The 27,720-nt window shown below is 42.3% G+C and overlaps 1 protein-coding gene across 3 annotated transcripts; it reads left to right on the forward strand.

Annotated features, from left to right (window-relative positions):
* Positions 1-663: 663 nt before the first annotated feature.
* Positions 664-27,404, forward strand: LOC310843747 (coiled-coil domain-containing protein 169-like). Of its 3 annotated transcripts, none has more exons than XM_083737459.1 (9): positions 664-874; positions 3,017-3,099; positions 4,129-4,239; positions 4,350-4,390; positions 15,896-15,994; positions 16,186-16,239; positions 20,699-20,775; positions 22,636-22,720; positions 27,164-27,404. In XM_083737459.1, the coding sequence occupies exons 1-8, from the start codon at positions 804-806 to the stop codon at positions 22,679-22,681; spliced, it is 582 nt and encodes a 193-aa protein (XP_083593585.1). In that variant the 5' UTR covers positions 664-803; the 3' UTR covers positions 22,682-22,720; positions 27,164-27,404. The 3 variants fall into 3 exon arrangements, 2 of the variants coding, with proteins under 2 accessions (XP_083593585.1, XP_083593584.1); XR_014563647.1 differs by having other exon boundaries at positions 665-874; positions 22,631-22,720; XM_083737458.1 differs by lacking the exon at positions 22,636-22,720 and having other exon boundaries at positions 666-874.
* Positions 27,405-27,720: the final 316 nt, after the last annotated feature.

Here is a 27,720-nt window from a genome sequence, read left to right on the forward strand (position 1 = left end):
CAGTTTGGTCAAACTCTTGCTGGTAGCTTCAAGAACACTGTCCAACCATCTCGTCCTCTGTCATCCCCTTCTCCTTGTGCCCTCCATCTTTCCCAACATCAGGGTCTTTTCCAGGGAGTCTTCTCTTCTCATGAGGTGGCCAAAGTATTGGAGACTCAGCTTCACGATCTGTCCTTCTAGTGAGCGCTCAGGGCTGATTGCCTTAAGAATGGATGCCACTGACCCGCCTCTTTTAACCATCCTTTTAAAGCCACCCAAGCTGCTCGCCATCGCTGCCTCCTGGGGGAGCGAGTTCCGAAGATTAATTCGCTGCCACCCCTCACTTTGTCGTTTTTAACAACCCCTGGAGGGCAGCATCAGGATGGCTCGAGCTGCAGTGAACTCTAAAGCCTCCTTTCTGAAACTAGGCACCTGAAGGGCTCCGACGAGCTCCTATTAAAACTCCAGCACAAGCAAACAGCTGCTGCTGCTGCTGCCACCGCTTTGGCAACAATTAGGAGGCGAGGGTCCCTTTTGAAACGCTCCCGTCAACAAATCGCGCCTCTGCAGGCGAGCGCATGCGCGCTTTCCCCTGAGCGGCGCCGGCGCCCTCTGCCGATCGGCCGCAAGCTGACGTAAACCCGAGAGAGAAAGCGCCAACACGATGGGCGTCGCGAGGTGGACAATAAGGCACGCGGGCGACCGTTGCTGTCACGTGTTCGCCCCAGCGTTCCTTTCTCCGCCCCCGCCCCAGCCCCACCCGCTGTCTTCTCGCTCCCAGGCGACGGAGACGCAGTGCGGCTGAGGGAAGGAAGGGAGGCGCCATGGGAGAAGGCGGCGAGCTGCCGGACTTCGAGGGGCTCGTGCTGGATCTGGGGCAGGAGAAGCAGATGAAGTGAGTCTCCTCCGCCCAGCAGCGCTGCGCAGAGCCCCGCGCAAAAGGGGCGCATTATTACGCCGCGCCTCGTTTCTGATTGGCAGGAGCGCCAGAGTCCGCCCTAATAATAATAATAATAATAACTAATAATTGTTTGACTGCTTGAAGAAACTACTTTTCTACATGTGCTCTTACACACGGTGTCCCCTTCTGCGCCCCGTATTAATAATGATATTTTAGCTGGAGTGTCGAAGGGCTTCGTTTGTATTCATGGGCCTTACTAACAACAGCCCTTCAAGGTAGAACAGTAGGAAGACGGAGAGGGAGACGGAGAGGGAGGGGAATAATGGCTTCTGCCTCCCTGAAGGACCTGTTGGGTTTACCAAAGAGGAGTCTTGAATCCAACACTTCCAAACGGATTGCGTAGCATGCTTGGCCAATTATACAGCTCGGCAAATCTCACCAGTGACATCATTTTTTCATGTTGCTATCACTAACTGTTTTTGGGTGAATTCAGTATGCCAGATGCCATTGTTATCCTATGTCTTCTGTGAAACCAAAGTACACTGTACATCACAACACTCAGGTGCCTTTGGGGTTATTTTTGATATGTTATAACCCATGCTAAAGCATTGTTATGGAAGGGTGGGTTATAAATGTTAAATACAGGCTGCATTCTAGTTAAGTAAGGTTCCAAGGTGTGGAGACACTGGGAGTGGGATTGGAATGAAGGAAAGGATACGAGAGAGCCAGCTCCATGTGCTTGCAGAAATATACAGTGGTGCCCCGCAAGACAAATGCCTCGCAAGACGGAAAACCTGCTAGACGAAAGGGTTTTCCGTTTTGGAGGTGCTTCGCAAAATGAATTTCCTATGGGCTTGCTTCGCAAGACGAAAATGTCCTGCGAGTTCCTGCGGGGTTTTTTCCCTCCCCCCCCTTTTTCCCAAGGCGCTTAGCCGCTTATCAGCTGATCCGCTAAGCCCGCTAAGCCGCTAATAGCGCTAAGCCGCTAATGGGCTTGCTTCGCAAGACGAAAAAACCGCAAGACGAAGAGACTCTCGGAACGGATTCTTTTCATCTTGCAAGGCACCACTGTAATACCACCCCACCAGAATCATGCATCTAGAATACTGCAACACACACTAGACTGGGCTGACCTTGAATATGGTCGGGAAACTGCAACTAGTTCAAAACGCAGTCACAGGAGTTTTGAATGGTACCTTATGAGGATGTGTTCCTCAGTGTAAAACCCCCCAGTTATCATATACCATATTTTCAGCTCTATTGGATGCACCGGACCATAGGAAGGGGAGAATAGGTGCATTCAAGGTGCGTTCAAGAGCAGGCCTTGCCGCTGCCCCCCCCCAGCAGTGCTCCCCCCCCCCCCCCGCCAGCCTCAAAGATCCAAAGGCTTGAGGCTTCGGGGACATCCTTTGTAGCCTCCGCAGGGCGGCGGGGTGCCTTCACCCTGCCTCCCTGCGGAGGCTTTGCACAGCCATCCCAAAGCTGGAACAGCGAGACGGAGGGCTGTGCAGCACCCCGTCTCGCTGTTTTGGCTTCGGGGACAGCAGGCTGCTATCCGCAAGCCTTGGGAGCCCAGCGGGAACTCGCGCCAGGCTCCACAGGCTTACGGAGAGCTGCCCAGAGCCCGGGGTGCACAGCGCCTCGCTGCCTGGGCTTTGGGCTGCAGGCAGCTGTTTTGGAGGGGGGAAAGTGCGTCCTATAGAGCGAAAAATACGGTATGTTGCATTCTGTACACGTCTGGCCTGTCAGCCAAATGCAACCCTCTGTATCTGGCCTTTGGACTCTCCCCAAGCCATGACCCCTTTCACCAAGCCGCAGCCCTTATGAGGTCTGCTTTGCATCCTCCTTTAGTGCTGCTGCTCCTGGCTGGAATGTGTCCTAGAACCATGATAATGTCTTCCTTGCCTGGATTGGGAGTGAAGGTGTGGGTGTGGGTGAGTGATGTAGAAACCTCTGGTTCTTGTGTGTGGAATGTAGCCTTTTGTACAAAGATAACAGTCACACCTGTTGTCCATCCACTTTTGCTTCTGAGCCCATCCACCATTGTGTGCATCCCTTGGGCTGAAAAACATTCCCTTCCCCTTGTCTATTAGAAGGTTCTAAATTATGTAACTATTTGTTATTTCTACATTACAGAGAAGTGTTAGAACTCTCAGTATTCGAAATGAAAAATACAGTAGCAGAATTGGAGAAAAGACTTAACAGTGTTGAGGATGAAGGTAAGAGACTAAATTCTAGCCTTCTGCAAATGTAATAAAAAGCCCATGATGTTGTACATCTAATTACAAAGTAAACACAACAAGAGCTTCAGGCATTGATATTAAATTGCCTTTTAAGTGCCAGCTGTGCATGCTGATCAAAGCATACTGTTGCATTTTTCTCACTTCCATGAGTAGCAAGAAGCTGCAGGAACAGCAGTAAGTGGGTTTGGGGTTCTTTTGGAGGAAAAAGCACAGGAGTCTTGCAGCATTTTTGTAATATTTCTTTTATGAATATTCAGCAAAAGTGGGGGCAGAGACAGCGGTTCCAAGACAGCAGATACACCAATACACATCAGTTCTCTAGAAAGCCCCTGCATGACAAGGTGCTTCAGGCCCAATACTTAGCACATGTTCACACATACACTCCCTAATTCTGCCTCTTACCTGCATGTTCCAAAGAAGCTCACAAGTGGTGCTGTTCTCACTCACGCACACACACACACAAGCTCTGATGATTTTCCCATTGCAAACACTCAAGAAATCTCTATTAGGAAATATCTTAATGGTCCATGGTCAGAGCTGATGGGAGTTGTAGTCAAGCAACATCTGGAGGCCCCATGTTGCCAACCCCTGTCTTAACAATTAGCTACCAGAAAGAGACATCAGCTGGCCCATCTTCCCCCGCAAATGGAATCTGCCAGCCATCTGTAAGAATGAAATTGGATTCAGGTTTCCAATGTGTGGGGACAACAGCTCACTTGCTCTGGTACCAAAACCATTAAGCATCCTCTGCCAATGAACAGTCAACCTGCTCAGTTTTTAGCAGGGAAAGAAGTATTTCCCCCTATCAGGTGCTTCATTCCTTCTGCATTTTGCTGCCCTGTGGACTAAGAACCTATGAGATGTTGTTCTAGCATGTTATGGATTTTGGTAGCCTTGTCAGTTTGTGCTGCAGATGAATATTTTAGCAAATTTCTCAGAGTTTAAAACAAACCATTGTTAACCTTAAATGAATCATACTGAATTGCATTTTATTTTTCCTTTAAGACAATGAATGGAAAACCAGATATGAAACCCAAATAGAATTGAACAGACAGTTAGAAAGGCAAATTGGCCTTCTCCAGGGAAAAATGGAGCAAGTTCATGAAAGCCCAACAGGTATGGCTTAAGATTTTTTGTTTGGCATTGACAGCTATTACTCACAAACATTCTCTGTGCTTGCATATTGTTAATCAGAAGGCTTATTGCATTTTTTTTCTTATTTGTAGACAGATTGGCATCTGTTCGCTCCTTTGATCAAATGCATGTGGTAAGTATGGTGGCATTTTAACTGAACAAATGTCTAGTAGTTTTACTATATTCTACTATATAAGGAAATGTATGTTTTATATTATAGATTGATAATCTTGAGACACATCTACTCCCCTCTCATTCTGCCTTGTAGCATTTCATCGAAGAGTGGTTTGGCTTAAATAATTGCTGGCTTTTACCATTGAATTGTTGTGCTTTTTAACCACACCAGCCTCTTTTGGACTGTTCCCATGATGGCTGTAGGAAAAGACTGCATGGGTCGGCACCCAGCCTATGGTGAGACTGTCATATGTGATCACTGATCTGTGTACAAATTGGCTTTATAATGCATTGGCAAATGCTGAGAATAAACCCTGTTTCTTAGGACTTCTTCATGCATTGCTGGGTGGTGGGGATATCCTGCTGGCCTATTTGTTTAAGAGACTTCTATACTGTTTTTAGAATAATTGTTTCACAAATTCCCAATACCCTTATCAATAAAATTTGACAACGAAAACCAGCACTGGACAAATGGCCTAATTTCCAACTAACATCTGGCGTCTCACCTTAGTTTCTAAACGTTATTTTAACAAAATCAAAGAAGGAGTCTCCCTAACTTCCTCTAGAATTGAATTTCAGAGGGCAGGGATGCTGCAGAGAAAGTCATGTTTCTTGTGTTCACCATCCTGATAGATTTTGCTGGTGAGCATGTTAAAAGGTCAGATCTTAAGGTGCAGTTAGACTGATGTGGGTGCATGCTGTCCCTAAGATAACCTGGTCCCAAACTATTTGGCTTTAAAGGTCATCATCAGCACCTTGAATACGGCTTGGAAACACACTGGCAACTAGTGCAGCAGATGGAGTATCAGCAAAACATGATCTAATCTCCTTGTCTCAACTAATACATGGCTGCATTCTGTACCAGCTGTAATTTCTGAACCATCTTCAAAGGTAGCCCTGTGTAAAGCAAATCAGAGCAGTCTAGACTGGAAGTTGCATGATCTGGACTCTCTAGAGCAGGTCACAGCTAGCATGCCAATTGAAGCTGTTTACAAGTGCTCTTGGTGGTAGCAGCTGCCTGGGCTTCCTTGGTGAGAAGCTAACCCTAACTGCTAATGTGATGCGGGGGGGGGGGGTGCAGTCTCATTAAGAATCCACTGAATTCTAGTATCCAGAGTAGTCAGTTTCTCCACCCATGACAATCTGGAATAAACTTCAGTGATACAATGACTGCAAAAAGCTATGAACATGCATTAAACTTGGACTCCTGACACATATGCAATCAGGAACTGTTCACCCCTAACCCTAAATTAGAGATTAGAGAAGCCAGGGAAACTCCTCAAATGACCTGTCTGTATTTTTGTAATACTTTAAAATAATATGAGAAAAAATGTTTCAAAGTTTACAATATTTGCATTTAATACTGGAGTTGTGGGATGAAGTACCATATTTTTCGCCCCATAGGATGCACCGGCCCATAAGGCGCACCTAGTTTTTTTGGGGGGGGGAATTTATTTTTCCCCCCCAGGCGCGGGGCTGGGGTGGGGGAAGCCCGAGCTTCCCTGGACCCCAGCCCCAGAACAAGCAGCTCTCCGCAAGCCGTGGGAGCCCAGCGCCGGCCCCACGGCTTGCGGAGAGCTGCGCGAACCATGAAGCCACCCAGACTCGGCATGCAGGCAACTTCGCCATCACTCTCGGAGCTTGCGGGCCTGGGGGCGGGGGAAGCCGGAGCTTCCCCCGACCTCAGCCCCCAGAACGGGTCCGAGAGCAATGGCGAAGTTGCGCGCAGCTTCACCATCGCTCTTGGAGCTTGCGGGACTGGGCGCGGGGGAAGCCCGAGCTTCCCCCGACCCCAGCTCCCAGAACGGGTCCGAGAGCGATGGCGAGGTTGCACACAACCTCGCCATCGCTCCCAGAGCTTGCCGGGCTGGGGGGTTAGCTTCCTGAAGCCTGGAGAGCGAGAGGGGTCAGTGCGCATTCGCCCCATAGGACGCACACACATTTCCCCTTCATTTTTGGAGGGCAAAAAGTGCGTCCTATAGGGCGAAAAATATGGCATTGTCTTTTGTTTGTTTGCTTGCTTTTGTTTCAAATGCTTTTACTGAAGTCCAAGGCTAAATGGAGACCTGGCAGAACCATTTAGAAAATCCTCTGTTGTTGGTTTTTTAATGAATATTTATTAGCATTTTCTATAATAAAACAAAAACAAAAATAAACAAAAAATAACAAACATACAGAAATACAAAACTTAAAAACAATTAAAAACACATAAAATTTCAATTGCTTATTTTCTTTTAACTTATTTCTCAGACCTCCTCACACCTCCCCTTCTTGTATTCCAATTCAAATTATTAGCTCAGCAAATCCTTATTACTTATTTCTCAACTTTAACTTAATAATTTATCTTAACATATTATTATTTTACTTTTTCTCCTTCATCCATTTCCTCAATTTATTTTTGCTAACCTTATTTTCATTTAATTTAATTCATTTTAAAATCCAGTTTTACCTTATCCAAACTTAAACATCAATACTTATACATCAATTCTCATTCTTAAAACATTTTTTTCTAAGATTGACCAAAATTCCCTTCCACGAATTTCCCAATTTTCATACCAATAACAAACAAAATAAAAACAGAATAAATTGTAATTATGAACCCTTTGGATTCCCAAAATCCTCTGCTTCTGACTTGGGCAAGGTTAGAAAAGGTGTTCAGAGCTTGGTTAGATAAACTCTCAGATGGTACCACTTCTTAGGCTTGGGAGTGTCACTGGGTTTGGTCCCTGGAGCCTTAAACATCCCATTGCCAAATCTTTTGGACAGTGATTGCTTTGCTCCTTGTCAGCTGCAGATCTTCGACTTAGAATAGATGACATTTTACGCCAATTTAAGATAGTATGGCAACATTATTAGTTAATTTAGAACTCTTAAGGGAGAAGCAATTTTTCCTGAGATTTCTCTAAGATAACTTATTATTAGTTGACCCCTTTCCTAATCAAACTGAAGCCAGCGACCATCATTTATAACAGGAGAACCAAATTAGAATAGGCTATTCTACCAGAACTTGGCTTTCCCCTATAGCTTTGTTTAGCCTGCAAAGGTTAATATGCTTGAGTTAAAGTAATAAGGTAATAATAAAAAAATAGGTTTTTAGGTATCATGGGGACAGGCATACTGAAATCAAAGTAGAATTTTTAATGGTAATGAAAATGGTTGGATGACAAATGCAGGAGCAAATTGGATTTTCAGTGTGCAATTTCTGCTAAAGGTCACTCTGTTTGCTCTGTCAAAGAGACATCTTTCTGAGAGTTGTTTTTCTCTCTGTGCCTTTTACAGTCCATTGTTATCTATGTATAATGGTATTTCTAAGTATATCTTTTGAGCTTGGTTTCTTTCCCAAAATGGTGGTGGAGTAGAACCAATGCACATGATTAGATGCAGCAGGATAGAACTGAAAGGTGTAACGTACAAGGAGAATCTGTGTCTTTACATTTCAAGGTAGATATTGAAACTGCTCCCTAAAATCAAGTGGCAGCTCAGCGGCATCCCTGCTGTCAGCTCTGTTTCATTGGCACATTCATTAGTGCCCCATGTGCTTTATTTTATACTGGCAACAATTATGAAGCAATCAAAATGCAATTCACTGGAAGCATCATGCAATGTGAATTTTGCTTTCTGTAAAATTAGGAAGCCAGCATCCTTTCATCAAAAGAGATTTCAGGGAATGAACAAAAATTTTCTTCAGAATTTTTTTTTTAGCAGAGGTGGCCTTCCTCTGCTTCTGCCATGGTGACAATACCTGCACGACAGCAACCTAATAGACAGATCCTGATAGGCAAATATACTGGTGAAAATTGCAGGACTTTCATAAGTATGATACATGTAGTTATGATACCGTCTTAGCAACATTTCTGTTGGGAACAATTGAGGAAGCTGGGATACATGATGTAACTTATAGTGGATACCATTCATTCTGTAACCCTGCATCCATACCAGTTTTCCTATGGGAAGCTACAGAACTTGGGTTTCAAGATTCAGAGACAGTAGTGATTCTGAATTCAAGTTTCTATGTTTGTGCTCGGGTATTGTTAGCAAGTTTCCCACCTGGTTGGTCTCTGTGAGATCAGAATGCTGGACTAAATGGGCCACTGGCCTCATCCAACAGGGATCTTATATTCTCAAGATGAAGGAGGATGGCTGTGGATAATGATGCCAGCAAGTCAAAGCATAGGGCTGTGGTATTTCTAGTCTTTGCATGTGTGTCATATGTATATGCAGAGAGTAGTAGAGGGGCACTAAGACTGCACTCCTAACTTAATTTACCTGGGAGTAGGCTCCACTGAATTCAGCAGGAATTGCACCTGAGTAAATGTGGGCATATTTGTGCAGAAAAGGGCAAATAAGAGATCACAAGAGCATGCCAATTTACTTGTAAGGAAATATTCCAGTTTGCTGATATGGATGCCATTTTTTTATGAGCAAGTTGACTTACAGGAAAACTCCCACTTGCCAGGAAAAGCATCCTTCTTTTCAGATTCATGCGAGTATTGGCACTACAACTTATTTTGAAATTGAGAATAATTTCCTCACAGCATCACAGCAGACATCACATGACATTTTGGGAATGTATTTTTACTGGGTGAGACCAGGGATGGACTTTGGCAATCTTTTGTACTATGGAGCTATGTGCAAGGCCAAGATTTAGCGCCCACAAATGGATCTTCTCAATTATGGATCTTCTCAATTTTGTGCCCCCTCAACTTGGCACTGATTTTCCCATGATAAAACTCTGAATTGAAGTCTTAAGGGCATGATGCTCCCACTGGCAATTGCATCAGTTGCATAGTGAAGCAGGCCTTCCTAGTGTGTTCTGGGGTATATCCTAGGAAAAACAACTAGTTAAGAATGGCTGAAGTAATACAATGGTACCTCCGGTTACGAACTTAATCCGTTCCGGAGGTCTGTTTGTAATCCAAAACTTCTCATAACATGAGAAGTTCCTCTTCATCCTGGAGAAGAGTGACTAGTGGGGTGCCACAGGGTTCTGTCTTGGGCCCGGTCTTATTCAACATCTTTATCAACGACTTGGATGATGGACTCAAGGGCATCCTGATCAAATTTGCAGATGACACCAAACTGGGAGGGGTGGCTAACACCCCAGAGGACAGGATCACACTTCAAAACGACCTTGACAGATTAGAGAACTGGGTCAAAACAAACAAGATGAATTTTAACAGGGAGAAATGTAAAGTATTGCACTTGGGCAAAAAAAAAAAATGAGAGGCACAAATACAAGATGGGTGACACCTGGCTTGAGAGCAGTACATGTGAAAAAGATCTAGGAGTCTTGGTTGACCACAAACTTGACATGAGCCAACAGTGTGACGCGGCAGCTAAAAAAGCCAATGCAATTCTGGGCTGCATCAATAGGAGTATAGCATCTAGATCAAGGGAAGTAATAGTGCCACTGTATTCTGCTCTGGTCAGACCTCACCTGGAGTACTGTGTCCAGTTCTGGGCACCACAGTTCAAGAAGGACACTGACAAACTGGAACGTGTCCGGAGGAGGGCAACCAAAATTGTGAAAGGCCTGGAAACGATGCCTTATGAGGAACGGCTAAGGGAGCTGGGCATGTTTAGCCTGGAGAAGAGGAGGTTAAGGGGTGATATGATAGCCATGTTCAAATATATAAAAGGATGTCACATAGAGGAGGGAGAAAGGTTGTTTTCTGCTGCTCCAGAGAAGCGGACACGGAGCAATGGATCCAAACTACAAGAAAGAAGATTCCACCTAAACATTAGGAAGAACTTCCTGACAGTAAGAGCTGTTCAACAGTGGAATTTGCTGCCAAGGAGTGTGGTGGAGTCTCCTTCTTTGGAGGTCTTTAAGCAGAGGCTTGACAACCATATGTCAGGAGTGCTCTGATGGTGTTTCCTGCTTGGCAGGGGGTTGGACTCGATGGCCCTTGTGGTCTCTTCCAACTCTATGATTCTATGAGGCGTGCTTTCACTAATGGCGCCTCCCGCTGCTGCTGCACTGCCGGCGTGTGATTTCCGCTCGCATCCTGGGGCAAAGTTCGCAACAAGTGGCATCTACTTCCGGGTTAGTGGTGCTCATAACCCGCAGCGTTTGGGTTGGCATGTAACACGAGGTTCCACTGTATAGGTTTATTCAATAAACCTGATTGTAAAATTTAAATTACAGATAGGTAGCCGTGTTGGTCTGCCATAGTCAAAACAAAAAAAATTCCTTCCAGTAGCACCTTAAAGACCAACTAAGTTAGTTCTTGGTATGAGCTTTCGTGTGCATGCACATTTCTTCAGGAATTGTAAAATTTAAAATTAGCCACCAGGGGGCACTTCATATTTAAATATGGTCCAGGCTTTTAGGTCCCTAGTTTCAGAGTCTTTTAGCTCCTGACATAGGTTAGTGAGATATTTTACATATTGATCACAATTCAGGTAATGATAGCCACCTTGCAGTCCCATTGGTTTCAGTGATTACAGGAGGCTTAAAATTGCTCTAGCATTGGCTGTGTTGTGCCCATTGTATTTGTGTGGTTTATGTTTAATTGAAGAGTAGCCATGTTGTCAGTTTTACCACAAGCACCATCATGCGTACAGTATAAATAATTCCATATAGGTGCAATGGGATTTTTGTTACAGTAGCAAAATAAATAAATTAATTAAAATGCAGCCTCTCTAGTCTTAATTTATTTTCACTAATTGGTTGCAAATCTAAGTGCTGCCATCCATGAGCTTCACAGTTGTGGCTTATAATGTTAAAATATGTCATTAAGCCAGCTGATAGAGACCACCTATTGGCTTTTGAAGGAGGGAATGTTGTGCTCTTTCAGATGGGATATTTGCATTCGGTTTCAAATGGCAGGTTGACTAGCTTACAGGGGCTTCACAGTGGTTGTCATTTCCACAATGTGTCAAACAAATACATCACATCTGGGCCTCTACCCAATGGAGAAAGTAAAAGGGAATTGAGATTAAAATAAATGTCACTAGCTCAGCAGTTGATATGCCAAATTTTGGGGGAAACAAATTTGCAGTCCTTTGAGAAGGGGCTTAAAATGCATTTTGAATACTAGGGACTAATTAATTAGAAATGCTGCTTGCATTGCTAATTGTGCAATATGCTATATTATCCAGAATGTGATTACTGTGTATGTTAGTGGCTTTAAAAAACCAGAGGCTGCCTGCAGCCACATAAACAGTTGAATGATGCTTAAACCAGCAATACTGCAGAAGTGGAGAAACAAGAATCTGATGAGGCGATTGTCTCCTGAAACCTGAGACTTTGCAAAATGCCAAAAATAAGATATGAAATCAAGGGAGCAGCCCACCAAATTATGATGCTCCACAGCCTTTTAGTTTGTAATCTTTTGCACACTTACCTAGGATGAATTGATAAATCTTTCAATTTCAGTTTCTCTCAGTGTTCCTTTTTCCAAATCTTAACTTCAGTTCACCCTTTCCATATCACTTTGTGATTTTTTTTTTAAAAAACCTGCATGAAGTTTTGTACACATGCCATGTAATATGCATATTTTGTGAGCAATTTCCCCTCATCTGAAGCACTTTTGTACATTGTTTTCATCAATATATGCATTTTTGTGTATACTTTCTCCTTTATACACTTTTTCCTATGTATTTTTTGTTGTTGGAGAACAGCATTGCAAAATTTGGAGAAGTACAAATTTTGAAGGATAGCTTGCTGCATTTTGGTTTGCAAATTGTTTGGGGAAGTGCAAATTAGGTAGGCTTGCACATTTCTCTCTCCTCCATCCTTCTCTGTCTCTATCTGGGAGTAAGTTCTATTGAACATGGTGGGACTCACTTGGAAGTCAGCATACATGTGATTGTACAGTTACGTATTCCCCACTTCCCTGAGTACCAAGGCATTCCAAGGGCAGCCATTACTCCAGTTTGGTGTCCTTTGGAGAAAGAGCTCAGTGGAGACTTAAGGCATTTCTGTAATAATTTGAGTTTATTTATAAATATACAAGGTGAACAAAGGCGGAGACACACAGCCTAACCCATTTACCAGCAGCAAATTCAACAGTCCTACATCTGCTGGGCAAAGAAGGGAGTTTTGTACCCCTAGAAAGCTTTAGCTTAAAGCTCCTATAGCTCGCTCTTTCTCTCAGGAGCAAATTAGCCATGATGTCTGTCACAAAGTTGCTTGCACTTGGGTAGCTGATTATTACAGAATAAATAGTTGGGTGCAGGGAAGCCGAACTCAAACCATGACTGATGTTTGAGGAGATGAAAAAAGAGGCCCACCTCCCAATCAGAATCACCTCCCCATCCATGCCTGATATTTGCAATAGGAGGAAAGCGTTAAATACATTAAGTAAAAAGGCTCCATTTTACTGGTGCATCTTGATGTTTCTCCAATGCAAAAAGAGTATCTCATTGCAGAATGTGATCTTCTTTCATATCTTTACCAATTCATCAACAAAGGAGTAGGCTACTTCAAATGGCAGTTACATTGGCAACATTTTGGATGACAAAATAATATTATTTGTTCTTTGGTTTACTCATCAGCTGTTTTAGTGATTGTTTCTTATCTCTGAAGCAAAATTGGGATACTCACTGGTGAATATTTGTTTAGTTCACAGTTCGCCTTCTCAAAACCCAGGAGAGTTGTATGACAGATGAGGCTTATAGCTCCTGACATGTTGTCATTCTGCCTGCGCTACAAATATTTCTTTTCCCCCTTTGCTTTGTGGAGAAAACACATTTGTTTTAGGAATCCCCCCCCCACACACACACTCAGAATCAAGAATAGAAGGAAATTTCATTCAGCCTACGTTTTAAACTGTAACCTATTTCACAGTTCCCAGATTTATATGCTGTGTGGAGCATGGGTTGACAATCAGATTTTGTTGACAATACACTTCTGTGTATTTAGTGATACAGTTTTGGTGCAAAATTGCATATTTTACATGGAAATGTGTACAGAAATGCATAAATTACATATTTTAAGGAAAAATGTATAGAAAAACATACATTTTTGCATACTTTAGGAGAGATTTCATGCATTAAAAAAATCCACAGGAAATGAGACAGAACAAACTAATGATTGAACACACGCAAAACTGACATGGAACAAACACACATATGAACTGACCAACATTCTCTCCATGACAGTGATCAACTGTTGGTTTATATTACAAAAAAGAAACAATTTTTAAAAACCTAAAATAACAACAAGCAACTTCACAAACTCTCTTACAATACTCAAAACTACTGAGTGAAAGGCCTGGGAACAGAAGATAGACTTTGCCTGGTGTCTGAAGTTACCAGAGTAGGAGCCAAATGAGCTTGGAGGGGAAGAAGATTGTACAGGCAGGCTGTCACAGCATAAAAGGCCCTTCCTTTCTCTGGACTACTGATGGGGACCCGATGTGGAGGGTCATCAGATGACCAAAGCAGACAGGCAAGTTGATATGAGAACAGGAGTTCCTAAATGTTAGTTATCCTTTTTCTGCATAGATCCAATTAGTTTGACTTAAATCCACTGCCATTCAGATCTACCATTCAGATCTACTGGTTTTCTAAGCTCTAGTATATCAATGGTGGAGGTTCTTCATTCGAGAGAAAATCATCCATAAATGAAAGATGCATGCATGACTTTGGTGTTTATTCAAGAAGAAAAAGTAGTTTTTCATCTTTCCATGCTGTGTGTTACTTCCTCTAGAGAAGATTAAAGTTAACAGTCAGCTACCCAGCTATGGGAGAATTCGTCTTGCAGTCTGTGGCTCTGGTGTCAGTTTTTGACTTCAAAACCAGCAGGGGATTTATTGTAATATGTCAGCATTTTTTTAATAACATGCCACTTTTGTTCACTTCTCTGTAAACTGCTCTCTGGGTTTTTTTTAACATAAAAAGAATACTTCTCTCAGCAAGCTAAAAATGGACAGCTCTGTTGTGGAACTAGTGTGATGTATTTTTTAATGATCATATCCAAATAGCTCCAAATATGCTGTTTACCTTCTCTCCCCCCCCCCCATATAACCTATACAGTACCTGACTCCTTGGACTTGCAAGACTTTCTGCAATGAGCTTCTTGCAGTAGTCCCATCACAGTGAAAAATTTTCAGTGTAATCTGATGCATGCTTACTCAGAAGTAAGTCCCACTTTGTACAATGGGCCTTACTCTTTGGCTAGTAAGAGTGCAGTCCTAAACACATTTACATAAAGTAAGTCCCACTGAACGTAATGGAGCTTCCTTCTAAGAGATCTGTATAGGAGAGCATTGTCGGGATGCATTTTGCATAAGCTGATTCCTACCTGTTTCCATGGTGATAATGGAGTGGCCATATTGCTTTATAATCTGGACCTTTATGACACACAAACATCTTCCTCTTCATTTTAAAATGTTGAGATTGGAGGTTACACAGGAGGCTTTCTTGTGAAGAACTTTCAGAGCAGTATCTTTCATAGTGCTTTACGTAAGATTTTTCAGGCACAAGCTGCCTTTGCATAGGCTTGACTGAAATGGTTTGCAGGTCAAATGGAGAAGGCTGATGGGCCTAATTAGAACCATGGGCCAGAGATTCACCACCTTGGTTGGCACTGAGTGGCAGGAGCTCTCCAGGGTTTTAGAAAGCAGTCTTTCCCAACCCTACCTGGACATGTAATGGCAATCCATGGTTTTCTACAGTGTGAATAAGCTGGGGCAAGCTTCTGGTTCACATACACTTTCCTCTCCTCTTTCATGACTGCAAAGTGGAGCTCAAAAGTTTTTTTCTTCCAGTTTTAAGCCCAGTAAGGTTCTGATGATGTCTGAACTTGCAGGTTTTGGAGCCTGCCTTGTTTTCAAACTATAGTTTAAACTAACTGTAATTCCATCACGTTGGACATCGCAGGGAACCGTGGTTGTTTTAAAATCAAGTGAAGGTTTCCACTCTTCTCCTCCGGTGGACAAGAGAGGAAGAGGAAATGCATAAGCAGAAGGCTTCTTACAACTTGTTCAAGTAGCAGGAAGCCATAGTTTCCCATTGTGTCTGAACTGGACCAGCGCCTAAGACTTTTGAAGGGGGGAGAACTGACACAGAATTATGTAAATGGTACTGAAAACGATGCTGCCAAATCAGCAAGAAGCTTGTAAAGCAAAGTAGGTCTGTGCAACTGAACCATGATCTTTCCTACCCACGGCATTTACCTAAACTGGAGTTACAGAAAACACAATTTGCTCAGTTGGGGCAGGACAAGAATCAAAGTGAGCTGCAAGCATCTCATTAAGACATTGAAACTTTACAGTGCAGAACTGATAGCAACATATGGCCTGTTTTTTCTTGTCTTCATCTTTTTGAGCAAGTCAGCAGGAAACTAATAAACAGCAGGAAGAACAGTGACCGCAATTGCTAAGCATTAAAAGTGCACATCCATAAATTCAGGATAGTAGAAATTGTCATCTTCTTTTTTCAGTTAGTGAAATAACAAGAAACTATGTCTAAATCTGTTGATTTTCATTCTATTTTATTTTGTACCTAATGGCAGGATTCTTTAAATCAATTTCTTAAACAACTGGGAGAAGAGAAGAAAAGTCTGCAGAACCAACTGAAAGATTATGAGCTTCGATTGGAACAAGAAGCAAAGGTTTGTATTTTGCCATAACCAGCACCACAAATACTTTAGAAGTTTTTATTTGTTGTCCAATATGTTGTTGTTTACAACACTGATGAAAAGAATACGAGAATGAATATATAAATAAATCCTGAGCTATGCTTTTCTTTAATCTTTTGTCTGTTCTTCTGTTGTAACTACTTATCTGTTTTTTTGGAATTTAGGCTTACCATAAAGCTAATGATGAACGTCGTGCATACTTAGCCGTGATTTCACAAGTAAGTCCAAAAATCTCTGTAGCCTGATGAGAAAACATTTTATCCTAAGCTGATCATTACTCTTTTCCCACTGGACTTTTCTTCTCTATTTTAAGCTGATTTGCCTCCAAGCCAGAAAACTCAGCAAAGCTAAGTCTGACTCAGCTGGAATGCTAGAAAGGGATGTTAATCACTCTTGCCATTTTTTTGCCCATGTCAAATTAAATGGTTGAATCTGTGCTTCCACCCTTGACAGCCAATTGACTTCTTTGTTCCACCAGCAGCAGCCTCATTTCTGTACTGCATTAAGTTTTACTGCTGGCAGACAGGTTCTCTACATATTACTTCTTTCTCCCCCAGCTGCAATTCTATTAAAGATAAGCCTTTGTACCACTTTGATATCATCATAAGGTGGAAGATCTTCAGTTACATATTTTCCTTTTCTACATCAGTCCTGACTAGATCTTTGCCTTTGAGTAACCAGTGGCTTTTGTTGGCTCATTACTTGAGTTTAATTAAACTTTGAAATGCAAAGACTTCCAGTCCTTTACAAAATATTCCAAAGACTTGACTGTTTGGAAGGAGGAAAGATGATCAAGTATCCCATTTTTAAATACATTTTTTTCCTGTCTGCTAAGCCTGACAACTAAAATTACCTGGGGGCCTGCCAGTCTCCTGTCTAAAAAAAAGTTACTGAATATGTTACTCTGTTAAAATAATATGTCTGTTATGCTGCCTTAATTTTCCTCAAAGTAGCTTACAAAACAAATCCATACAAAAACATAGCAGACTAACAATCCTAACTATGTCTACTCACAGGTCAGTCCTGTTGTATTCATTGGGGCTTAGTCTCAGGTGAGTGGAGTTCAGACTGCAGCCTGATTTGTCCCATTCATTTCAATTGGTTTCAAGTTCAGCCATTGTATTATAGGTTGGATTCAGACTCAGTGGCATAATAAAACAACTGCAAAACATAAAACTGCAAAAGTCAGCATTATAAGAACAGCACTTGAAAGCAGTAATATATCTGAAATACCACAAGAACCCAGGAGGACAGGATGGTCTTCTCCTGATGCCTCAAATATAGCTATGGAGGTACCAAGTGAGGATGTCTAGTGAAGGAGTTTCATAGTTTGGGTGCTACCAGAAAAGGCTCTCTTGCCAATATGTTAGCTTCCAAAACCACAAGTAGGAAAAGGATCTGTGGAGACATGAAAGTGGGAAGCTGTCATATACTGTACCAAGTTAGACCATTATTCCATCTGGCAGTGGTTATCCAGAACTTCAGGCAGACCTACCTGCAGATGCTTTGGATTAGGCCTGGGGCCTTCTGCATGCAAAGCAGATGCTCTACACAGCCCTTCCCCACTCGATGATGATTTTAATTGGCAGGCAAATTCATATTGGAGAAGATGGTCCTTTATATAATGTGGCTCATTCAGGATCAAAAACAGCACTTTGAATTGGGGCTGGAAATGGACATCACAGGCAACCTGATGAGCTTCAGTATTATTTTAATGAACTTTTCAGAAGGAAACTGTTGTAGTTCAAGCATTTACATGAGCACCCTGCTTCGGCATCAAGCTGCCTTCAAATACATTTCCCTTGGCCAGCCCTGTTGGTGTGCCTTCCCATGTTCAGGCTGCTAAATAGATTTAACATTTATCTATTTATTTAAATTATTATATATAGACTGCTTTTTAAACAAAATCTTTCCAATTATATGTGAACATGCCTGTGAACACCCAATTATATGTGAACATGCCTGTGACTCAGAATGGAGCATACTCTTGTTTCTCTCACATATGGCACATATTACATATATACATTCATAGTGTGCGCACACAAAAATGAAGCCTGTATTCTGCAATCCTAGATTCATATTGCGACTGCTATTGGAAGTGTCATCTTTCCCCAACCCATTTGAGGAGGCTTTGGTAGCCCCATAACCCAATATTTGGTTCAGCATGCCACATGGATTGATGTGCTGCATTTTGACTTTTAGGTGCAAAGTATCACATTTTTTAGACTCCTTTAGTAATCAAGAGTGACTTGGATTATATACGACAAATTCCAGCTCTCTTAGTAGCCTTGAATTACTGTAAGCATTTTGGAGGTGCACCCAGAGTTCCTTGTCTTTCAGGAGCAATGGATAAATCATAAATTTTTGGAAGTTACTGTAGCTTGGGAAGTACCTTAGCAATATTCCCTGACATGAAGTCAGCAAGCCTGATGATGATGATGATGATGTATATATAGTTTGGAAAAGAGTCTCCTTATATTGTTTGAAGAAAATTATTCCTTAAATAGTATTCAAAGTAGTAGCTTGGCATGATGCTTTGCCTCTGCTACAAACAAACAACTGTCGCTCAGTTCATTGTGTATCGGTGCAGAGAAAAGGGAAGGCTGCAATTAGCCATGTTTTCATGTATTTAAGCAGTAGGCAAATGGTTCACTCTCTGTAATTATCTGTGTCTTCTGGAATGAGGTGCCATTGCTGAAGAACAACTTTGCCTTGTTTGGCTAGCTAATAATGATGCATTTTTGTTTTATAACACATACACCGTTTAAGGAGAATGGAGAGAAAGGAAGGAAGGGAACAAATAGGAGGTATGTGTTCACTCATGGGCACCTAGCTCCCTATTCAGCAAAACTTAGGTTAACCATCTTTGGAAACTGTTGCTGCAATCCAGAAAAAGTCAGGCATCCCCTATGTCCTTTTGAAAGTCAGTAAGATTTCCCTTTGAATTTTTCCATGTTTTAGATGGAAGGAGCAACGTATACAGCTCTAGTAGTATTTGCTGTAGCCTCTGAGATCCAAATAGAGTTTGTAGATTTCATTGATAAATAACAGCTTCGAAATTATACAATACAATTACTAAAAAAGCATGTAAACTAGAAAGCAGATGTTTTAACACAAGCATATCCTCCCCTTTCCAACACCATAATGTCTAAAATCATGTTATGATTTTAAATAGTAGTCTTTATTTGGGATCACCAATAAAAGCACACTTGTGCACAAGTCTCTTAAGATTCAGATTGTAATAGATTTGTCAATGAAACAATCCTGTGCCATTGGCCAGCAGTCCACTAGCAGGAGCTGTCAGTTGTTATTGGCATTATAAGCATATGCATAAGACTGAAGTTTCAAGCAGCTGATTTCATTCATTGTTTGATAAACAATAGTATTTATATAGCACTTTCTTACGTTTTCTGCATGCACTGTCTCAGGGCTACTTCAGACATAATACCCAGCGTTGAGAATGGCCTTTCCAACTGAGGAGCCCTGGACTTGCATGCTCCCTCTTTATCTTATATATTCTATTTATCACATTGATGCTGATCTGGACAAGCGTACTGACAAGGCAGCTATCACAATGGCTCACCTCTCCAAAAGGCTATGGGAGTATGTGGTGCTAACGTCCAGTACCATAAAGCAATGTTGGGCACGGTTGCTTTATGGAAGTGAGTCATGGGCAACTGCAGCCACCAGGAGCGACACCTCAATGCCTCCACATGCGCTTTGTCAGGAAGATTTTGGGTATCACATCATAGACAGAGTCTCAAACAAAGATGTGCTCTCTCAAGCCCATATTCTGGGCGTGTTTGTACTCCTGTCTCAATGATGTCCATGGGATCCTGTCAACTTCCATTCTGTGGACTTCCTTGGTCATGTCCACAGAATGGAAGATGGCAGGATCCCATGGGCTTGCTATATGGAGAGCTGGTTTCCAGCACCGGGTCATTGGCAAACCAACTGTGCTACAGAGATCTCTGCAGAGCAGGAGAAAACAAGCCTACTCCATCTTCCATGTAACAGGCCTTTAGATATTTGAAGATGACTACCCTCTCAATCTCCTCTTTTCCAGGCTAAACATACCCAACTTCCTCAACCGTTCCACAAAAGTCTTGTCTCCAGACCACTCTAACCACTACAGTGGTACCTCGGGTTACATACGCTTCAGGTTACAGACTCCGCTAACCCAGAAATATTACCTCAGGTTAAGAACTTTGCTTCAGGATGAGAACAGAAATGATGCTCCAACGGCGCGGCAGCAGCAGGAGGCCCCATTAGCTAAAGTGGTGCTTCAGGTTAAGAACAAACCTCCAGAACGAATTAAGTACATAACCCAAGGTACCACTGTACACCATACTGGAAATTCCCTCACTCCTGTTCTGGTTTGAAGCAAGCAGTAGTTTGCTGTGTTATCAGAACTGACAAAAAAAGGCTTGTGTTTGTGCTTGCCCTGCAAACCAGGATTGAAATTATGGTTTCTAGGAAGATGTGGTTATGTCCTTATGTACTCATTTTTACTGTACCAAATAATGATGGTATTTTGTCTTAACCAGGTGTCATAAAAAACTGAACATAGCATGCAACATGCACACAACTATGTGTTAACAGATCTCTGCCAAATATGTCTGTAACATTTCCAGCTTGCATGTAAACTCAGGAATGAACACGTATTTACGTCTGCAGATTTCAGGATCACTGAAACCCTCAGAGAGGCAGAAAATGGATGCAGTAGAAATGAAGAGGGAAGACCAGCTTATGCGGTAAATAATATATATATTTTTAACCCAGCCTGTGTTTTTAAGGAACTTGGGACAGCCTATGTTTTTTTATTAACACAACATTGTCCTCGTTTGCATCATGTGGAAAGCCAAATTATAGCTTACCAAAACCGTGTGAACGTGCTGATTCCTGGTGTCGAGCTTGCAGCCACTTTGCTCTTCCTCAGTCTTTTTTATTTATTCATATGCCACACTGAACTAAGCCAAGGTTTAGTATGCCCTCTGAACCAGGGCTTGTGGTAAAGCTCTCTCTTTGTTAACCATGTGCTGAAGCCAGGTTGGTGACGGCTGGCTTATTCCAGTGTAAAAATGTAACACATCACTTACGGCTTATCCACACTTCCTCTGCTTTTCCCTGGGGAAAACTGCATTTTAGTGCTCAGTCGGAGCAAATGGTATTTTGGGTTGTCTCTGGACTGACGTTTGCCCTGATTTAGCACTGAAGTGCAGTTTTTTTCCTGGGAAAGGAGCAGGGCAAGGGGAAATCTGCTTGGATGCATGTTTTCTAGGCTTGGAACAAGCAGGAGTGTGGATGAGCCCTTAATGTTTATGACAGGAGTGCTGAACTACAACTCCCATCACTCCTAGCAAGCATGACCAGGGATGATGGACGATGTTCAGCAATACCTGGAGGGTTGAGTGTTTTCTACTCCTTGTTTATGAAATGTAAGTGAAAACAAAAGCCAGAAGTCTTCTTGGGCTTGCTGGTTTGGTTGTACAACTCTTTGGATTCTAGCACATATTTTTATTTTAAATATTAAGGGAAACGGTCAGTTATCCTACTTATCCCAACCTCTTCCTGTCCAGTTTCACCCAGCTGAAAAATCTGAGCAACAATTTCTACTTGATCGTTAATATTTTATAGATGGTGCAGTTCTCGTTTATATAATAACAGTGATAATTTTAACATGGCATTATGCCATAGCCTAATTGCTTCAGGTAGATTTGTAAAAGTCAAACTCAGTCTTTTAATTATACAGGTGCCGCAAAAAGCTTTCCATGTTATTAAATGTTCATAATGAACAGAGAGAGCCAAGCCATTTTGAGGGGACTGAGGATATAAAACTGTTCTGCTGTGTGGGGCTTGTGTGCCAAGTCTGAATTTAGAACAAATAATTGTTGCAGTAACAATTGACTATAGAACCTAGAATAAAGTATCCCATTATGAAAACCAGATCCTGCTGTCTCATTTTTATAATCTTTGTAGTTTGGCAGTCCACAGATTAAGGGCTTATTAACTGCCTTGTCTTTTTAATTAAATATATCAGTTGCATAAAACAATAATAGGAAGGGATTAGTGCAGGTGACATCTTCTGATTATTCAGTGAAAATCAATATTTCATCCCTTAATAACTTAGATCAGTGGTGGCCAACATGGTGCCTTTCAGATCTTGTAGACTACTGCTTCCAGCATCCCTGGCCATTGGCCATGCACGCTGGGGCTGATGGGAGTCGAAAACATCAGCCAGACACTACTTGGTCACCCCTGGGCTTTGATGAACAATTCATTGTCTGGAAAACCATCTTGAACATGGTCTCTGATCCTATCAGTACAAGCAGCAGTGGTGTGTGAGCAGGGTGGAGCAGCCATTGTGCACTCCCCACAACTGTGCTGCCACACACCAAGACAGGGATGGTGTGGGGCAAGGCGGGCAAAGTCAAGAGAGCTTTGGCTTGATGGCGGCAGCTTCACTGGTGCTGTTGCCACTCCCCTCCTATATATGGCACTGCTGAGTACAACTAACATAATCTCAATGCTGGACACCTTCATACAAGGAAATACTCTGAGTTATATCTGTTGCCAGTGTCCCAAGAGTTACTTAGTGCTGTCTCTTAGTGCAGACCCATGTCATCCAGCCTGAGCTTCCATAGCTGCCGCCTGCCATGAACCACCATTGGCAGGATTGGCACCAACAACAGCAGATAGGTTCTATGCTTATGATAATATTTTATTTTCTTGTTAATTGTGTTGTGTTTTATATTTGACTGCCTTTAGTAACATTTTCTTTTAATATGTTGAAGGCAATTTTGTTTCGGTTAACTTTGCTGTGTTAAATGTTCGGTAGTTTACCTCCTTTGTAATGTTTTATTTTGAAATCTTTAAGATATTTTAGTTTTCTGGTAATTATGTTGCTTTGAATGTATACTTTATATTTGCCTTTCTTCAGTAATTTTTTATTCTGGATGGTTTTGTTTGATGTCTTAATTTAATGTAAACAGACATTTTCTAGAAAAATATAAAACAGTGTAGAAATGAAATTAATAATACTTAATACAGAATTGGGGCTTTTTTCTTGAAACAGGAAATCAGCAGTCCAAACCACATATTCCTTGTGAAATTTTTCTTGGTTCTAGAACAGGCATGTACAACTCCCAAGAGACTGCAGTCTACTCCCATACTCCCACTAAAAGTCCGGTTTCCGTCCTGGTTTTGGGACGGAGACGGCTCTGGTTGCCTTAACAGACGATCTCCGTAGACAACTGGATCGAGGCGGGTCAGGACTGCTGATCCTTTTAGATTTGTCAGCAGCCTTTGACATGGTCGATCATGATCTTCTGGACCACCGCCTCGCAGACGTGGGGATACAGAGCATAGCCCGTAACTGGTTGTGCTCTTTTATCTCTGGTCGGGGAGAGAGGGTGGCACTAGGGAGGGAAATGTCGTCGCGCCACTCCTTGGTGTGTGGAGTGCCGCAGGGCGCAATTCTCTCCCCGATGCTTTTTAACATCTTTATGCGCCCCCTTGCCCAGATTATCCGGAGCTTTGGGCTGGGCTGTCACCAATATGCTGATGACACTCAGCTCTATCTGCTGATGGATGGCCACACCGACTCGGCCCCAAACACATTGACCAGATGCTTGGAAGCTGTGGCTGGATGGTTTCGTGGGAGCCGATTGAAACTAAATCCTTCGAAGACAGAGGTCCTATGGCTAGGTCGGGATGGCATGGGGATGAGGGACCAACTCCCTTCTCTTGCGGGGGCCCAATTAGTGCCATTGCCTTCCGTTAAGAGTTTGGGTGTAATCCTTGACGCCTCCCTTTCCATGGAGGCGCAGGTTACAGCAACAGCCAAGGCGACATTTTTCCACCTTCGCCGCATCAAGCAGTTGGTCCCTTACCTTTCCCGCCCTGACTTGGCCACAGTGATCCATGCGACGGTCATCTCCAGGCTTGACTACTGTAATTCGCTCTACGTGGGGCTGCCCTTGAAGCTGTCTCAGAAACTCCAGCGGGTACAGAATGCTGCAGCGAGGCTCCTCACGGGGTCTCTGCCATGGGAGCATATTCACCCAGTGCTTTTCAAGCTGCACTGGCTCCCGGTGGAGTACAGGGTCAGATTTAAGGTGCTGCTTTTGACCTTTAAAGCCCTTCACGGCCTAGGACCCTCGTACCTCCGGGACCGCCTCTCCTGGTATGCCCCACGGAGAGCCTCAAGGTCCATAAATAACAACACCCTAGTGGTCCCGGGCCCTAAGGAAGTTAGATTGGCTTCCACCAGAGCCAGGGCCTTTTCAACTCTGGCTCCGGCCTGGTGGAACGCTCTGCCTCATGAGACCAGGGCCCTGCAGGATCTGATTTCTTTCCGCAGGGCCTGTAAGACAGAGTTGTTCCGCCTGGCCTTTGGCTTGGAGCCAGTTTGATTCCCTCCCTCCCCCCCCCTCTCTCTCTCTTTTCCCCCCTTCTTTTCCTTCTCCTCCTGCGATGAGGCTACATTTTAATATTTTAATGTTCCATTATTTTAATTGTTGTGTTTTATTTTTGTTTTTAAGTTTGTAATCATTCATCTTGTTTTTATTATTGCTTGTAAGCCGCTCTGAGCCCGGCCTTGGCTGGGGAGGGCGGGGTATAAATAAAAAATTATTATTATTATTATTATTATTATTATTATTATTATTATTATTATTTAAAAAAACTGGCAGTGATCTACCCATTGAATTGACCAAAGTTGTTGAGCTTTTGGGGGGGAGGAAGACCCAAAGATGTTGAGTGATTGACCAGTAGATTGCGATCAGCCAGTTGGACATGCCTGTTCTAGAGAAGTGGCCATAGTCCCACTGTTCAAAAAGCACAACTCAAAAGCTCATTTAGGCTAGCTGGACTCATTGCATGGTTCTTTAGATTCTGACCTACCTTACAACTCTATTAATCATTCACGTTTATTAGTGGGGTTTTTTTTTAGCTCTGCAGTAATTAAGTAACTGGGTAACAATCTCACATAAAGCATGTTTAATTTCTCTTTCTGTGTGAATTTAATGGCAGCTGCCATAATTCTGTTAGTTTTCCAGTCCTTTGCTTTCATGGACAAATTCACATAATTAGATCCATGTAGAATCTCTCTTTTTTGAGACAACACGTGGTGGGGCACCAGGCATGTGTGGTGGTATAGTACATGTGAACATTTTTTTTAAAAAATATCTGCACCCCAGGGACTGACCTGAAAACTTCCTCAGGATGTGGAAGACAGTTATTTGAAGTGTTTTAGGAAGTGATAGCACTCTTCAGGCAAAGTTCTGAATCTGCTGTTAGAACAGTAAGGGGTATTTTAAGTGATAAGGAAAGTTCCATATAACATATAGACCTTGATGATGCTTATGAGCACCATGCACAGGCCAATCAGAGTCAGCTTCCTGACTGTAGGAGGAAGATTTCCTGAATGATTCACTTTTAAAGAGGAGCTTATACAATCTGTCTCCCACACAGTTCATTCGGAATAAATGCCACCTCTTGCTTTTCTATTTGTGGTCGCTAACACAGATTAGAATCCCAATAATGAAAAGGGGATTGGGTGGGAGGAATCCATCTTTTCATTGTTCTTTAACAACCCCGACACCAAACTTTTATCTCCAATCTACTCAAACCACATTTTTCTATTGTGTCAGTGTCAGCCAAAAGTGAGTCAGCTTTAGGAAAAGAGTTTAAAATTCCCATGTAAGATGGCTTTTAGTTTAATCTGATATATCAACTAAAACGGGAATCAAACTGTGCTAGTTCATCGATTTAAAAAGCATACCATGTGATGGAAAACCCACAAGGGCATAACTCTTGCGGCCATTTTTTATCATGATAACGTAGGAGTTACCACTGCAGTCTGCCTGTATTTCCTGTGGCACCCATGAAAGGTCTCAGTTAAATATCCGCTCAAAAATCTACAGTGCATGAGAGACTTTGCTCTTCCTGCTTCATTTTTGTTTGCACTGGCTCAGCCTCTTTCCTGCAGCAGCCATTTTGTGTTATGCCCCCCCCCACAGCAACTAGTTTGTGACCATCGCCCACTGACTCTGAAAAGTTGAGGACCCCTGAGATAACCTATATTCATTGCCTTTCTACCAACTTTAGAGAAAGACAGACAGCAAGAGTCTTTCTTTCTCTTACTCCTTCTGTCTTACTCCAAAGTATGGCATGGAGGTAAGAATGAGACCCCCACAACTGTCTGAATTAATTTTATTATTACACTTGTGTCTTTCCCCAAGGAGCTTAGAGTAGCACATATGACCCCTCATCTTACCTTATGGGGTTTTTGTGTGAAGAAAAGCTAGACTGAGAAGACTGCAATTTCTCTGTTGTATGACAGAGGGCATGGGGTGGGGTCAGTCTTTTGCTTTTGGAATGGCGACCCTTCCCAAGTTATCTGAAATGTATGGAGAACTCTGGGTCTCTTGTGCTGTGCTGAATGACAGAATTAAATGTAAGGTCAATCATTTCTCTTTCTCCCTACAAATCTGACCCAGATTCTGTCAGGTGGGTGCCTATCTCTACAATGTAAACTGTGAACACCCAAATTCAGAGTAGTGCTTTTCAGTGGAAAGTAATGCATAATGCTGATGGGTCCATCTTTATGTTTATGTTGGCAGCATATTTCCTGGGAAGATAATAGAATATGTCTAGCCAGCTTCCTTAATTGTATATGTAAGGGCACAGAACTGAACACTGATTCTAGGAAGGATAGTTCCTGCAGAGAACTCTTAGTTGGACACACAGAAAACAATTTCTGTCTCTTACAAAGAAATAATTGATACCAGTTATTCCCAGCTTGAATCATTTCTGGGTTTTGTTCAAATGTTCAGCATCCTATTGATTATCATATAAACTGTATCATTCCGAAACCATGGACTGGGAATAATTATTGTTAAAATGTTCTTATTAGTCTCCAAGAACATCCGATTTGGTATACGTATTTATTAACCCTATTTTTTAAGCTTGGCAGCCTACTTACTCTTCAAAATCTAGGCAACCATATTTTTTATAATAGCAGTGACAGCAGTGTCTACTAGTAGTAGTAAGGATTGCCAAACAATTTCAGTTTCTGCAGCTACATGAGCAAGTTTAATTGTGCTTTCTGAATTCTGTTTGTCCTTCTTTATGTTTCAGAGGAAAGTGCAATATTCCAAGAAATCAACGAATATTGGATCCAAAGAAAGGACCAATTAAAAAGACTGCAGGAGTCAAGCATCTTCCGAAACTGAAGCTCTGATTTCTTATTCCTGGGTCTTTTAGTCATTTGTTCTTCCTTTCTCCCAATAGGAATTTTAGTAAAGTGCAAAGTATTATTTTGATACAGATTATATTAAAAGTAACGCTCCTCTTCCTAATCACGCTTAGGAACAAGCAAGCCTGATTGACTCTAGTAGATTTGCATATAAGGAAATGTCTGCACCACCTGTTTGGTGCATGACATATTAATAATGTAATGAAAAACCTGGTGAAGTCTGCAGCTTGTTGTGGGATCTCTTCCTCATTGTCCTTCACTTCTAGGGGTGGTTCCAGATATGTGTAATTTAACAGCAGTTAATTGTTGCTCTTCCACTGCAAGGTGAATAAGCAATGTATCATGTCAGGTGGGTGAGCATGGTTTCCACAAAATGACCTCAGTGGCCAAATGGGGAGGCTTGGCAGGCCAGAAGGTCCTACCCCTGCTCTAGTACAAG

The sequence above is a fragment of the Podarcis gaigeae genome (assembly GCF_964106915.1).
Source record: "Podarcis gaigeae genome assembly, chromosome: 4".
NCBI lineage: Eukaryota > Metazoa > Chordata > Lepidosauria > Squamata > Lacertidae > Podarcis > Podarcis gaigeae.

Excerpts from the sequence above, each read along its gene's own strand:
- LOC310843747 (XM_083737458.1), top strand. The coding sequence starts at position 804 with ATGGGAGAAGGCGGCGAGCTGCCGGACTTCGAGGGGCTCGTGCTGGAT. Across the intron at positions 4,391-15,895 it reads CCTTTGATCAAATGCATGTG|GATTCTTTAAATCAATTTCT; the intron begins GTAAGTATGGTG and ends ACCTAATGGCAG. Across the intron at positions 20,776-27,163 it reads AGGGAAGACCAGCTTATGCG|AGGAAAGTGCAATATTCCAA; the intron begins GTAAATAATATA and ends TTTATGTTTCAG.